Genomic DNA, 14,529 nt, shown 5'->3' with positions numbered 1-14,529 from the left:
TCTTGCCTACAGCAATTTAAGCACATTTCCTCTCAGGTGAATGTTGCTATAATATGGATACATATTAATATATATTGATGAAGAGTAACAGAAAACATTAACTTAAAAACAGGTGAACCATATACAATGGAAGGTTATAAGCTTTCATTCCCAAATGTTTTCCCAATTCACTTCACTTATGTCAATCAAGAACATCAGGCTTTGCCATTCTGTTGATAATAGAGCTAATGTGTCTCACAGGATACAATGGAAGACAACTTTACCCATACTTAGGTATTGTACTGCATTTTCTTACTTATTGCTCAATTTATGTTTGCTACTGAAATATTAATTTCCTACCTACCCTTTAATCAATGCCCCAGATTATGTAAATGTGGAACCAGTCAACCTAACTAGAGTTAAAGAAACATGCTTTGATTTTCCTGTATTACACAGTACTTTTCTGTACATGTGGTTGGATGTCATGGGTCTGAGTCACATTTTTTTTAAATGCATTTGTAATGGTGGCAAACTGATGGCTATTTCCAAATATTGAGTCAGTGTGCCAAAGGCAAGTCATTTGGGAACATGTTGAACATACAGTGGTGGTTAAAATGGATCATATAGTTTCTTGACCAAAATGAACACTGACACTAATTCTCTTACAGGACTCGCTGAGTGGCTCTAAAGCACTCTACTTCTCATCTGCTTTTTCCACTCCAAATTAAATGGATAGGAAAGACCTTCCAATTTACTTCCTCTGTGGTCAGGTATCTCTAATCCAAGTAGGTCTAAAAGCATCTGGAGCAATAGTGACAGAGCTGGAATGAGTATCCTGGCCCTGAAGGATAACAATCATTTCCATTTGGATTTGTAAGTTCCCCTGATATAGTTTGAAAATTAAAAATTTTCAATAAATTATTTTACATTTCTAGGTTTGTGTTTTTCTGTAAATCTATGTTTAGAGACATATTAGGAGTAGAAAATATGTGCTTAACTCTTTTCTTAACTGTGAACATTTTTATCAAGCAACCACATGTGTGAGGGATTATTGGGCTTCCCTGGTGACTAAGATGGTAAAGAATCTGCCTGCAATGCAGGCTCAATCCCTGGGCCTGGAAGATCCCCCAGAGAAGGGAATGGCTACCCACTCCAGTATTCTTGCCTGGAGAATTCCACGGACAGAGGAGCCTGGCGGGCTACATACAGTCCATGGGGTCGTGAAGAATCAAACATGACTGAGCGACTAACACCTTCACTCACTGGGGTTCTAGATCTGAAAGAGAATCTAGAGAGTACCTCAACTATTTGCCTCCATTTTAAACAAGAAAAACAAAAATAAAACAGAATAAAAGTTACATGATTTTCCCAAGGAAACCTGGACCAGTCAATAACCCAGGTGTGCAATATCTAAGCTTTCAACTCTAACTTTTGTCTCTGATCATCCAGTAATGGCCCAGCATTATAATTAAGATAGAAAAGGAATGTGTTGAAATACTTGCTGCTGCTGCTGCTGCTGCTAAGTCGCTTCAGTTGTGTCCAACTCTGTGCGACCCCAGAGACGGCAGCCCACCAGGCTCCCCCGTCCCTGGGATTCTCCAGGCAAGAATTCTGGAGTGGGTTGCCATTTCCTCCTCCAATGCATGAAAGTGAAAAGTGAAAGGGAAGTTGCTCAGTCGTGTCTGACTTGTAGCGACCTCATGGACTGTAGCCCACCAGGCTCCTCCGTCCATGGGATTTTCCAGGCAAGAGTACTGGAGTGGGGTGCCACTGCCTTCTCCGTAATTTACATGACAACCCTACAAAGTTACCCTCATCATCCACGTGAGGAACCAGTCACTGGTTAAATAACTTGCCTGAGGCCGTAAAGATAATATAGCTAGCAAACCCAAGATATCATTGTAGAGCTGGCATTCTGGAAATAATTCGAAGCTACTTGCCACCCTGAGCATATGTGGGAAAACACTGGTTTATAAACCTGACCACACTGTGCTCCCCTGTTACTCCTTGCCCCCTCTACAGGCTTCTACTGATGAAAATACAACTCGTTCTTGTGCATTTGACCCTGTGCAACACTCAGTTTATTTCCAGGTACTGTGGCTATCAAAAAGCAATCAAAGTTATCTTTTTAAAATTTTGTAATTTGGAATTTTCCCTATTTTATATGGACCAACATGGCCATTGATTAGCTTGAATCAATGAGTCTTACTCTATTTTAACACGGTCAGTTTACTCTGGATCAGCTGCAGAGAGCATGAGAGCAAAAATAAAGCTTATACTCTTCATTTGCTTGGCCAGCTCCTTACCTCTCATAGTATAAAGGGAGATTATAAACATAATTCCTATCTGAACAATTACTAATCAGAATTAATGAAATTCAAATTCAGTTAGATTTAAGATATTATTACCAGATGGTACATACTTATTGGGCTTCCCAGGTGGTGCTAGTGGTGAAGAACCTGCCTGCCAATGCAGGACACATTTCGGGTTTGATCCCTGGGTTGAGGAGATTCCCTGGAAGAGGACATGGCAATCCACTCCAGTATTCTTGCCTGGAGAATCTCATGGACAGAGGAGCCTAGAGGGCTACAGTCCACAGCGTGACAAAGAGCTGGACATGACTGAAGCGACTTGGCACACACACATATACTTATTAGAAATAATTAAGAGGACACATATTCCTAAAGCTATTATTAAGGGAGAAATAGAAACAATTAGATTTCTCCAAGTCCCGATTATCTTCTTTTTCATTTTTCTTCAGAAAAACAAACAAAAAACCTTGCTTGCGCAGGCTGGTGACAAGAATGTTAATTAATTCTTACAACGAAGTATCAGAGGTGTCTCCTGCCATTTCCTAAGTCCCTAAGAAATAAACCCATGTATCTCTGTCTCTACAATTTACCAAACAGGACTTACTCAGTTATTTGGAACACACACATATAATTTTAGGGATTTATTAAAAGGAAAATAAACTTTCTGGGAAGAGCTTGATGCTATTTAATTTTCTGGATAAGTAAAGATCTTACACAGAAAACATCTATGTTTCTTCCTTCACTTTACAAGGTTTCTTAGTAGTTAGCAAACTTTCCTGTCCGCTTGAGGCCAATCAAATGAGCACAGGTGAAACATTTTTTACAACTGGGCATTCTGCAGTCTCTGGTCACTCTATCTTATATAGCTACAAAGATGCAAAGAAGTGAAAGTGAAGTCGCTCAGTCGTGTCCAACTCTTTGCAACCCCATGGACTGTAGCCTACCAGGCTCATCCCTCCATGGGATTCTCCAGGCAAGAGTACAGGAGTGGGTTGCCACTTCCTTCTCCAGGGGATCTTCCCGACCCAGGGATGGAACCCGGGTCTCCTGCATTCCAGGCAGACGCTTTAACCTCTGAGCCACCAGGGAAGCCCAAAGATGCAGAAGACATGAAAAACTGAGCTCAACGTAAATGACTCTGGGGCATTTTTAAAAGGTTTAAAAAACCAAATGAGCAACCAAAGAAACCAAAATATCTAATATTTGGGTACACATATATCTGTATATGTGTGACTGTTGAATAATGGGGTAACGTAAGTTAACTGAGTTGATATTCTGTTTCACTAATAAAAAAGTGTATTTATTCATTCATTTAGTCAGTAAGTATTTCCTGAGAGCCTACCATAAGGCAGGAATTTCTCCAGGTGTTTGAAATATGAGTAACAAAAAATTTCCTATCCTCATGGAGTTTATATTCTAGGAGGGGAAGAGAAAAAAACAAGCATATATATATATATATAAACAAAGTATATAGTATGTTAAAGGTAACAGTCATGGGGAAAATGGAGTAGGATAAGGGTTTTAAACTGCAAATAAGAACTGCAGTTTACAGGAGTTGAGTTATAGTTTTAAATAGGTGGTTAGCATAGGTCTCACTTTGAAAAGTTGACATGTGAGCAAAGAAATGATGGAGGTGACATAGTGTAGCGACTGGAGGAAGGGCATCCCAGACAAAGAGAAAGAAAAGCAAAGAACTAGGGTAGAAGGAATGACACTAGGGCAGAGAGGCCAAAGTGGGGCTCAGAAGGAAGCATAAGAACGGCAGGGACTCGTGTGTATGTGTGTACACGTGCATACATGTGCACAAAAAATAATGTTATGTATTAGAGGCTACTGTGATTGGTATTCTCCGTTGACCTTGACACTGCTGAGCGACTAACACTGGACCTTGACCTTGATTACCTGTCAAGAGACAATAAAGCCACTCACCTGAAATACAGTATGGTGGTGCTGCCACAGCTCAAGATAATGGTGCCACTGTCTTTTTGTTTTTTAGTTGCTAAGTCGTGTCTGACTCTTCTGTGACCCCATGGACTGCAGCCTGCCAGGCTCCTCTGTCCAGGCAAGAATACTGGAGCGGATTGCCATTTCCTCCTCCTGATCTTCCTGACCAGGGACTGAACCTGCTTCTCCTGCATGCCCTGAATTGCAGGTGGATTCTTTATAGCTGAGCCACCAGGGAAGCTGATCTCACTTCAAAGTGACAATTCAGATCCATGAGGTAAGACAATGTTGTTGCCTCTACCTTATGGCTAGTATAACAGAGTAAACCTATATAACAAAGTGAACCTATCGGTCAAAGCCAGCCAGAAATAATCCCGGAAATAACCCTTCTCATTCCCGGTAGCTAAACCACTTTCAGGAGATCCTGAGAAATCACATGGGTTTTTTAACTTTTCAAGCTCGCATCCAACTACACTAAGTTAAACTTCTTTTACTCATTAAAAAGCTAGGTTTAAACACAAATGATTTGAAGTGCATCTGTTTGGGAAGTGAATAATTACCATGGACATACACAAGATACTTAGATTGATTTGGATGATTGTACTTAAGAAACACATTTTTCAGAAAGCCATTCTTCTTTGCTAAATGGCTGTCAATATGAAAATGCATGGCGTTGGCTATTTCAGAGAAAGCATGTCAAGAACTGAATAATCAAGCGTTAGGTTACAAAGTTTAAAAGTTAATACAGCAGCACAGAGTATTTGTATTAGTGCTTTAAGTAGATAAATTAAATTGAAACGTGTCTCTTAAGCAGTCATTGAACAAGCAAGATGAGAAATAAATTGAGCTTCACATAGGCCTTTATGGTGTCTAACAACTGTGTCTGTCAACACATGGATCCTTTTCACTGTCAATTCAGCACACATTTTGCAGACCTTGGGCCTGCAATTATTTCATTTCCTTTCTTGGAAATGTAATTTCCACTTACTTTTGGAGAATAAAAGGCAGACAAAAGGAGGAAGGAGTTGCAGTATTTTCTGATTAAGATTATCTGTGTAAAATGGTAAAGGAAAAAAAAAAATCTATACACACACATACACACTGAAGCATTTCTCAGAAACTAACTTGTCTCAGCCAAATTGCTTTTGTGTCTGGATATTGGTTCAAATGTAGCCAGACTGCTGATGTCAAATTAGGTGCTAAACAAATGTAATAGGAAAGATGAAGAATGAATATAGATCATCTTTCTGTTAGAACTATTCAAATGACTCCAGTCAAAAGAAGGAAATGCATGACTGCAGGAGAAAATGTACTTTTAAACACAATGAAATTAGATAAAACTGTAAATCAGCGAAGAAGGTCATTCATTCCAAAAGAAGGGGGGAAAAAGTTAATAGTACCAATAAGAGAAATACAAGACTGGAAGAAAATACCCGTTGGCAAAAATAGATCTAAACTGAATTTCAACTTCATTTGTCCAGGCTTCACCTTAAAACTAAGACAGGTAGAGTTACAAAAAAAGGGGGGAGTTCTTTCTTTCCTGATAGAACAGGAAATCAGAGGTTTAATTAACCGTGATTACAATATTCGCTGATCTGATTTGTCTCACCTCTTCCTTTTCTTTGTGTGACAAACCAGCTGACATCCTGGCAAGAGAACTAAAGCAAAACTAGACTAATTTCAAAAAGAGCTTGCCATTGTTATAAAACAAATTGATCCTCCACCAGAACTGTCTAAAGCACATTCAATAGCAGGATTAACTCTTTAACAATCAAAGTGCCACTTTCAAGCCAGGTAACTCTTTACATAGCATGTCTTCAATCTCAGGACACAGCAATATTAAGGCACATCTTTAATTGAGAATCAGAAAATTAGGTTGTAAAAACGTACCCTTCAAAGTAAGTTTGAAGACCTAGTATCTTCTCAAAGATCTAATATCTTCTCTGGCCACTCATGAACCATTAAGAGGAATGATCTAAGTATTTAATCTTGAAAGAATGATTAAATGTCTTCTGATGCTGAATAAGGATCATCGAAGTCAATTCTTTGTGTAGAAGAAGAATCAGATTACCAAACCAGTTAGGGATGGACTTCTCTTTATACACATTTGCTTTGCATCAGCATTAGACCTCTAAAGCTAGGAGCCTAGAATCAAAAGTTGGCTCATCAAACAGAGGAAGAAGAGTATCTATTGGCTAACCAAATCAAAAGCTCTCTAAAAGAGAAACAAAGCAAAGTAGCACACAAATTAGTCATCACAGATTTCTTCTACATACTACTTAGTAAAGAGCATCATTACTTACTGAAATGTAACCTTGGAACTTGAGCATCCTTCCCATTTACACGACCCTTCACCTGGCTCAGGTGTTGGGGGGGGCGGGCTGTTGAATTCTGCCTCCAGAGTTTTCTTGTTCAAGGCTGTTTTTGTTACACTGGATACAGAACCCAACACGGGCATGGATTTGGACTCTGAGGTGGCTAATATTCCAGTTGGACCTTAAAACCAAACACATACCTCAAGTTTAATAATTCTGTTTGATGCTTATTAATATGGAACTGAAAAACAGATTAGCTGAAAATCCCCGCAGGAAGAGAAGAGGCCAAGACTTGCTAAAATTTCAAGAGCATGCTGGAAAATCTTCCTATTAGAAATCTACTCTGCTTGGCTGGCACCACTGCTTTTCAGGGTGGCAGGACCATGCTGAGAAACTGTGTACAGACCTTTAAGCAACTATAAGACCCCAGGCCAGGGTTCCCTCAGCTGACCAGAGTCCTTGGTAACACTGGAATTGTCAAGTCTTTACTTCTCAGAGTATGGCTTTCTGGAAGCCCTACTTGAATCATTTGGCCTCTCAAGAGTTAATTCTTCCCCAAACTCAGCTCTGATTTTAAAGAGAAAATGGAATGATGTCAAAAAGCTGTTTTTAAAAGGCTCATGAAGGCTTCCTGAGCAGTAAACAGCTTTTATGAACATTTTCATTTTAATGTGATTGAGAAGTAAGTGGATTTACAGACACAGGATTATAAAAATTAAGTGGCAAAGAGTTTGGCTGTTTACCTTTTGGACTTTTCTACTCTTTTTAGATAGGATCAGAAAACTGTAATAGGGCTTACTACAATTATTGGCATATCACTCTGAAACTGCTGGCACTGAAGCTAAACTCCATCATTACTTTTTTCTGTCTTCTGTTAGGAAGATGCTTGCTATCCTAGACAGCTTTTTCAAAGCAAGATCCAAATGTCTTTCCTGAAACTTCAGAAGGAATCCTTAGGTACTCTTTTAAAACAAAATAATTTATAAAATGTCACAATGTTACAAATAAAATTAGAACTTCTAAAAAAATTAAGCTAAAGAACAAACGTGAAAGGTGCCACTAAGAAGAAAACAAAACTTGGGAGTCTCTTTATCGTTAAACAATGTCGGATCGTCTCCTAAAATGGAAAAGTACTGGTGGTACAATCCAAAATGTTACCTAATCCTTGATCACTAATATTAAGGTCTGGAAATTTATTCTTCTATTTGCATACAAATGTGTCACGTATTATAGCAGTATAACATATGAACTCCAAAAATGAAGTTCTAATTTGAAAAACTTGTGTAAGAGAGGCTAGAAAATTGTTCAGCCATTCTGTGACTGCAGCTCCTTTAGACTTAATCCCCCCTGGTCTGGTGGAAAGCCTCAGCTCACAGAGCATCACTGTCTGCCTTTCTCATCGATTTCTTCTATACCATCGAAGCAGACAAATTTGTGGTATTATAGAATATTCTGGGTCAAAAGGCCTTTCTCTCCTGCCTGTGGCAAGCCTTATGTTGCATGGCAATGAGGGAGTAAAGAGAAAAGCGCAGAAAGATCAAGAAAGTCCAAAAAGAAAAAAAAAAAGTCCATTCCAAAGAATCCAGAAGTGTAACATCTAAAGGTGAGCTCAGATTTGCTTTAGAGAAGCTCTATTCTGCTCTTGGGTAACTGCTGACTGCAACACCCAGTAGCTTTAAACAATCTGTCCTTATAGAAAAGCAAGATCTAGTTTTTGAATATACACCAATGCCTGCTGCTTGTTCTGCAACTAAGCCAATTAAAAAGTGTGGAGAATGGTTGAGCTGAGCCAGAACTCGTATTTTCGTTACATACAAAAGAAAAATATGAAGAAAAATGCTTAATGTTTAAGATGATGATGATGTTTAATATTATCATTATTATTGCATCCTGTTTAAGCTGTCCAAGTATTTTCTGAGGGGCACTTGGAGCTCTTTGAAATGTCCATTTAGTAGGCCACAAATCTAGGTAAATCAAGGGAGTACCAATTAACTCCATTAAAAAAAAGTCTAAAGGAAGAGGTGCTTCTCTGGCTGTTGGGAGAGAGATTGACAAACCTGAGATAGGAGTCCTGCCAACCTCAGGCGGCCTCTGCCTCTCAGGATGCTTCTTCTCTCCATTCTGTGACCTCACCTTTAGCCTTCCCATAAGCCTTTGTGTGCAGAAGGAAAAAAACCTCAGAGACTCAAATGCACCCGAGGAACAAACTTATCAAACTCATCTTTGTAATCTGCTCCCACCATAAAGCTGTGCTACTTCAGCTCCTTATTTGTTCCCCTGGAATTTCACTTTCTCATTCCATGACCTTTATAAAAAGATTTACATAGTAAATACCTCTGCCAGCTTGATCCTTCGAAAACATCTGAACTATGTTTAAAAAAAAATGGTATGATTTCTTTTACTAGGTGATACAGATTGAAGTTGATTCCTCTAGCTTTTTTTTTTTTTTTCCTTTGGCTAACTTGAAAGAATATTTCTGCTCACCTACAAGCCACTCCCTTTAGTATGTTTCCTCTCTACCCTGCCAATTACACAGTTCTTATTTCTCTATCTAAATGTTAATGATTCTACTGAATCTCCTATTATAACTTGCCTCAAATGATACCTTGAATATCTGTATGCTGGTGGAATATAATCAATAAAATGAAAGATTCTCACTATGCCTATAAAATATGTCCCTAGCTTTCTCCACATTTGAAATATTCAGCTTTCCATACTAACTAAAATGAAAATGTTTCCTCATTTCTCCCGTGGAAAACTAACTCTGAAATAGCGAGTGCTACGTGTTTGACCAAAAGAGTGAAGAATGTTTCTGGAGGAACATAAAGGTCAGTGGCAAAATAAAAAATGTAAATGACAGAGCACTAAAATGGCATTCACAAAGTCCCAAAAATAAGTGAAGACTATGAATGACGACTACACGAATACTTTCAGGATGAAATGTTGGAAAAGTCATAGCACTGATTAAGTTGCAAATGAATAACAGTTCATTGTGGAGGCTGGTAAAAGCTTGTAAAGCACACATCAAGACAAAAACTCTTCTATGGTATCCTTTATTTTTCCTGAGAGGTGGTTATTCTTTCTAGGGGTGGGGGTTGTTAATTCTTATAGGATATTAACAGAATTTCTAGTTCAAACTAAAAACTGGACGGCTGATTTTTTCTAAGGAGGACACAAAGGCTTCACTTTTTTATTTTAAAAAAAAAAAAGTTTTGGCTGGTTTTATGCTGCTTCTGGTTCAAGGAACCAATTTACTCAATTGAGTAAATCCCTATATGCAAACTGGGCTTCCCTTGTGGCTCAGCTGGTAAAGAATCTGCCTGCAGTGAGGGAGACCTGGGTTTGATCCTTGGGTGGGGAAGATCCCCTGGAGAAGGGAAAAGCTACCCACTCTTGTATTCTGGCCTGGAGAATTCCATGGACTGTACAGTCCATGGGGTTGCCAAGAGTTGGACACAACTGAGCGACTTTCACTTTCACTTTCTATATGCAAACTAGAGCTTGATTATCAAAACCCCAAATCCTTAATATTCTAGCAATTTAAACCTGATAGACATGATGGCAATGCAAATATAAACTGTTGTGATAGACTAATTGCAGTTGATTTAACACAGTCTAAAAGAGTCAGTCCTTTAGCTATGGTCACTGTTAATATTAGTTTACGGTGGTTTTTCAAAACTAGCCTCCTGGCAACAAGGGGGAAAACCTCACAAAGGTTCCTGCTACTTCCCATGACCAAGCTGATGGAAAAAAAACTGCAGACATACAAAGTGAGTTCTGGAACACACGATGAAGTCTAATACACCTGTGTCATGACAGCAATGCAAACTGTGATCTCAAGATGCTCAGATGGTCATTTACAGTGGGTGATAGAGCTGGACTTTCTCACTGGTTCACAGGCAGAGGCAATAAACTAAATGGATATGAAAAATAAAGACGCTCTCTCTACATTGGTAACTGATTTGTAATTACTACTATTATTACTAGTTATTATGTGCTTTGTCCCAGGCATTGTGCTAAGCACTGTTTATACATATTGAAACATAATGACTTGATCCTTGAAATAAGTCTATGAGGTAGTGCTTTTATTATTCTCGTTTTATAGATGAAGAAACTGAGAGAGGTTGAGCAATTTGCTTGTAGGACAAGCAGTGAATTAAACTCATGCCCTCTGGTTAGGTACCCTTCCCTAAACATTGTTACCAAAGCCCCGCCTGAAAGTTTTTAACCACAGGGCATCCTGCATTCAGCAAAGCAGATCCAGAAGACCCTGATTCCCTACAAATAACTAAACAAACATGCGAATAAATAAAAATACATAAGAGCTCTTATGAGATATCCCTAAGTACCTTTGCCCATCCAATACTTCTCATTCACATCAAAAAAATTTTAATAATAATTTTAGAAAGATCATTTTATGTTAAAAAGAGACTGAAAGGAAGATGCTTAAGAGAGGAAGAGTAGAACTGTGGAGAATTCAAACCAGCTTACTACTGCTATCTGCTTCTGTTGTCAACTTTCTGCGACGCAAAATCCTTTCTAACTCAGTTTCACTGTTTTCAATGTGAAGGGATTTTAAGCTTCTTGAACTAGTGGATTTGTTAAGTGTCCCCTAAAGTGAAAACAAAACAAAAACAAAAAGGTTAATGTCTTAATACAATACACAAAAGAATATAAAAGTCAAACCACCAAAACATTACCAGAATTTGAATGGAATTAGGAACTAAAAATGAATTTGCTCTGTATGTATTTTTAATGCACACATCTTTAACAACACAGCGTTGGATCATTTAAGAAGACGCTACTGATGATGTAAGATGTCGAGCTTTCATATCAAAAGAACGGCACAAGAACACCTCTCGATGGGCTAACTATATGAAATTCAGTGCTGGGAAGGTACTTGCACATTGATGATTAAGATTCTGATGTGTGTTGATCGACCACGTGGAGAAGAGAACGGATATACTGAACTCACCTGAGAAGGTTATCTTGATATGGCAGCCACGAGTTACTGAACCCATATCCTTGCGGCACTGAAATATGTGGCTGATTCTTCAGAGAGAATGACCCTGGCTGCACACCTGGTGACACTGGTGTCGCGCTGCCAAAGGAGGCACAAAGTGCTCTCCGGTGGCTTACCCAAGGAAGTGCTGCACTGAACACACCACGACTTCATCGTGCAAGAGCAAAGGTTATAATCATACAGGGAGGCAAGGAAGGGCCGGCACCGCCATGCCACACTGCTGAACGGGGGAGGCAGGGAATGCAGGAGTTAGGACCCAGAAGACGCTGAAGGCAAAACAAGACAAGGACACCATAGAGCTGGGCTCCTGCTGAAAGCAATGCTGACTTTCAAGAGGACTGAGAGAGACCCAGGGAGTGCTTCCAGGCCCTGGCTCCTCCAGGAAGTTCGTTTTGGAGGGACAGCTATGGTTTTCTAGCTCCGTTACTGGTCAAGTGTTTGTACAGAACACTGGGTGATGCACTTCTCAGATTTAAGGGATAAGGATTGAGCATCCACCATTAAAAGTGGTCCATTTTCTTTTCTAAGAAATGCTGTTTCTTTGAAATAGCCCTCCTCAGCTGTGCCACAGGCTTGTCGAGGAGCAGGGATTTAAAAAAACAAAACAAACAAACAAAAAAAAAAACCCCAGTTGAACCACAATCTTCTGATTAGAGAAAATCAGAACCTCAAGTCAGGTATAACTTTCCAGACTTCATGGCAGAGTTGGAAGGCAGCCTTTGTCCACCAAGGCTAATAAATAGGCCAGCCTTTGTCATCTCAGCTCACTGTGGGTTTGCCTTAATCCTGCTCCCTGCCCCCTGCCAACTTCCTGAAGGATTCTAAGAATCCTACTGGCTAAAATGGTAACTCATGTTTCTTCTTTAGCCTATAAAACAAAAAAAGTAGCTTGTAAAATTAGGTAGTTGCAAATCTCACATGATATAGGTTATTTACTATGCTGTTTTGTTTACAAAGGTGTTTTTCTCCACCCAACAGCACAAAGTGACAGAAAAGCAGTCTGTTGTCACGGGGAAATTGCCTGATATGATTAGGAGACTACAGTCTTCTGCTGCTGGCTAGCTAACCAAAACCCATGTGTAAAATACAGAAGGCTCACGTTTTAATCAGGCATCCAACATTTTCCCTCTGGGAGAACCTCTTTCTCCTCTTGATTTATTGCAAAAATTCACAAAATACATTAAAGGAAAATCGTATTACATGTAACACTATAATTATTTTATAATTTTAAAAAATCAGATAATTTTATTTAATAGTTAATGAGGATATATACCCACTCATCAAAGAGTTATACAGTAAGGCAGGATTGACACTGATAAGGTAATGAAAACAGAACTAAAACCAACTTAGATAACATTTTTTTAATGTATTAGAAAAAATATTCCCAAATCATTTGTGCTGAAAATTTTTAAAAAGTTGTACCATTTGTAAACAGAAAAACTCATGGCCATTACTATTAAAATCACTCATAAAATTATTGAGTGATACTCAATTTGATATTCAAATTATTTGAATATCAAGGACATTCTGCATGCTATTTCCAATGGCTGGAGTTAATTCAAGAAAAAATAATGTGTCTGTGTATATGTGTATGTACATGTACATACCCATACACCGTCCAGGGACATCTTTTATTGAAGAATTTATCTTTCACAATATTTTCTATTTTTGTTTGGATAAAAGCATTATTTCCCCAAACTCCTGACTGTGGCGAGCTACCCTCTCATCACACCTGATACTTGAAGGAATCCATTTTCCAAGTTCTAATCCCTGAATTCCCAACTTCTTTCTCCATTCACTGACTGAGATGGTTGATTCAGTTAATATCTGAGCAAACTTTAAATATGGAGGCAATTCTGGAGGAAAGGTTTCTGCACTGATCTCAACCGACATGATCCAGGACCTCAGCTAATAAAGTATTGAGATTGTCTTAATTATCTATTTATATTATAATCATAAAATTAGAGAATCAGAAATTACCATGTGGTACATACAATTCCTTTACTTCACAGAGAAGAGAATCCCTAGGAGTTTGGGGCCAGGTCCCACAGTAAGTGGGTAATAGGGCTGAACCTTGACCTTGGCCTTTCTAGTTTCTAGAACAGTACTCTGTTTCTACTTCAAGCCACTTTCATCATTTACCAGTTTTAACATATTACTGACTGGGAGATTTTGCAAAAATTAATGCCAGTGGCCAGTGATTTGTTATGTAAGTGAATACTGAAATGTCTCTGGTCAATAAATTGTTAATCTTCATGTTAGTTAAATGTTCATAAAACTGAAAAAACTAATTGTCAGGGAGTAATTTGACAAAAACTCATAAAGTTCAAAAAGACCTAAAAGAATTTTTAAAAAGCTGGTTTTGTCTCTTTGATTTTGAGGCAACTGAACTTGAGAGGAGACTTTCAGATTAATTTCTACTGAATCATTCTTTGGAAATCATCATTTTCACTTAAGAGTGGCTTTTAAATGGCTGGGGTGGCTCCAGAGATTTCCAAAACCCTTGTGTGACTATGAGAAGTGAACTGTATATATTTCTATCCACAGACTATACAACTTTAAAAATTAAGTGCAAATAGACTTGGAAAAGTAAGTTCAGTCAACACTGAGACTTTTAAAAGTTGACCTGAAAAGTGTACAAAAGAGTGAGATTTTCCAACTCCCCAAAACATGAGATGTGTTTTCTACCCATGTGCTAAGTTTCAGCGGAAGGCTTACAACTCAGGTCACTTTCATTTCAGCAAAAACACCTGCACACTGAGCTCATTCCTGGTTTCTGTTCAGGAACAGAACTGAATCCAGCGCTTCCTGGTTTCTTGGTATTTCTTGGTACCTGTGCTCATTTTCCACTTCAGTACACATTCAGCAGACTTTTCATGTTCTTTTCATGTTTGTTTCTCACATGCCACAACTATGAGGTTGGTGGCATGTGCTTTGCTTGGTACTAACTCCTAAT

The 14,529-nt window shown here is 38.6% G+C and overlaps 1 protein-coding gene across 1 annotated transcript in view; it reads right to left on the bottom strand.

Moving 5' to 3' along the window:
- The window catches only part of KIAA1598 (KIAA1598 ortholog), a 91,721-nt gene that overhangs the window by 11,638 nt on the left and 65,554 nt on the right, over positions 1-14,529 (bottom strand). The window contains 2 exon segments of the mRNA XM_010859278.1: positions 6,539-6,731; positions 11,042-11,162. Coding sequence (XP_010857580.1) covers positions 6,539-6,731; positions 11,042-11,162 — 314 coding nt within the window.

This window comes from Bison bison, unplaced genomic scaffold, assembly GCF_000754665.1.
Source record: "Bison bison bison isolate TAMUID 2011002044 unplaced genomic scaffold, Bison_UMD1.0 scf7180017864456, whole genome shotgun sequence".
Lineage (NCBI taxonomy): Eukaryota > Metazoa > Chordata > Mammalia > Artiodactyla > Bovidae > Bison > Bison bison.
Note: the sequence above shows the minus strand (reverse complement) of the source record. Positions and strands in the feature narration are given on the sequence as shown.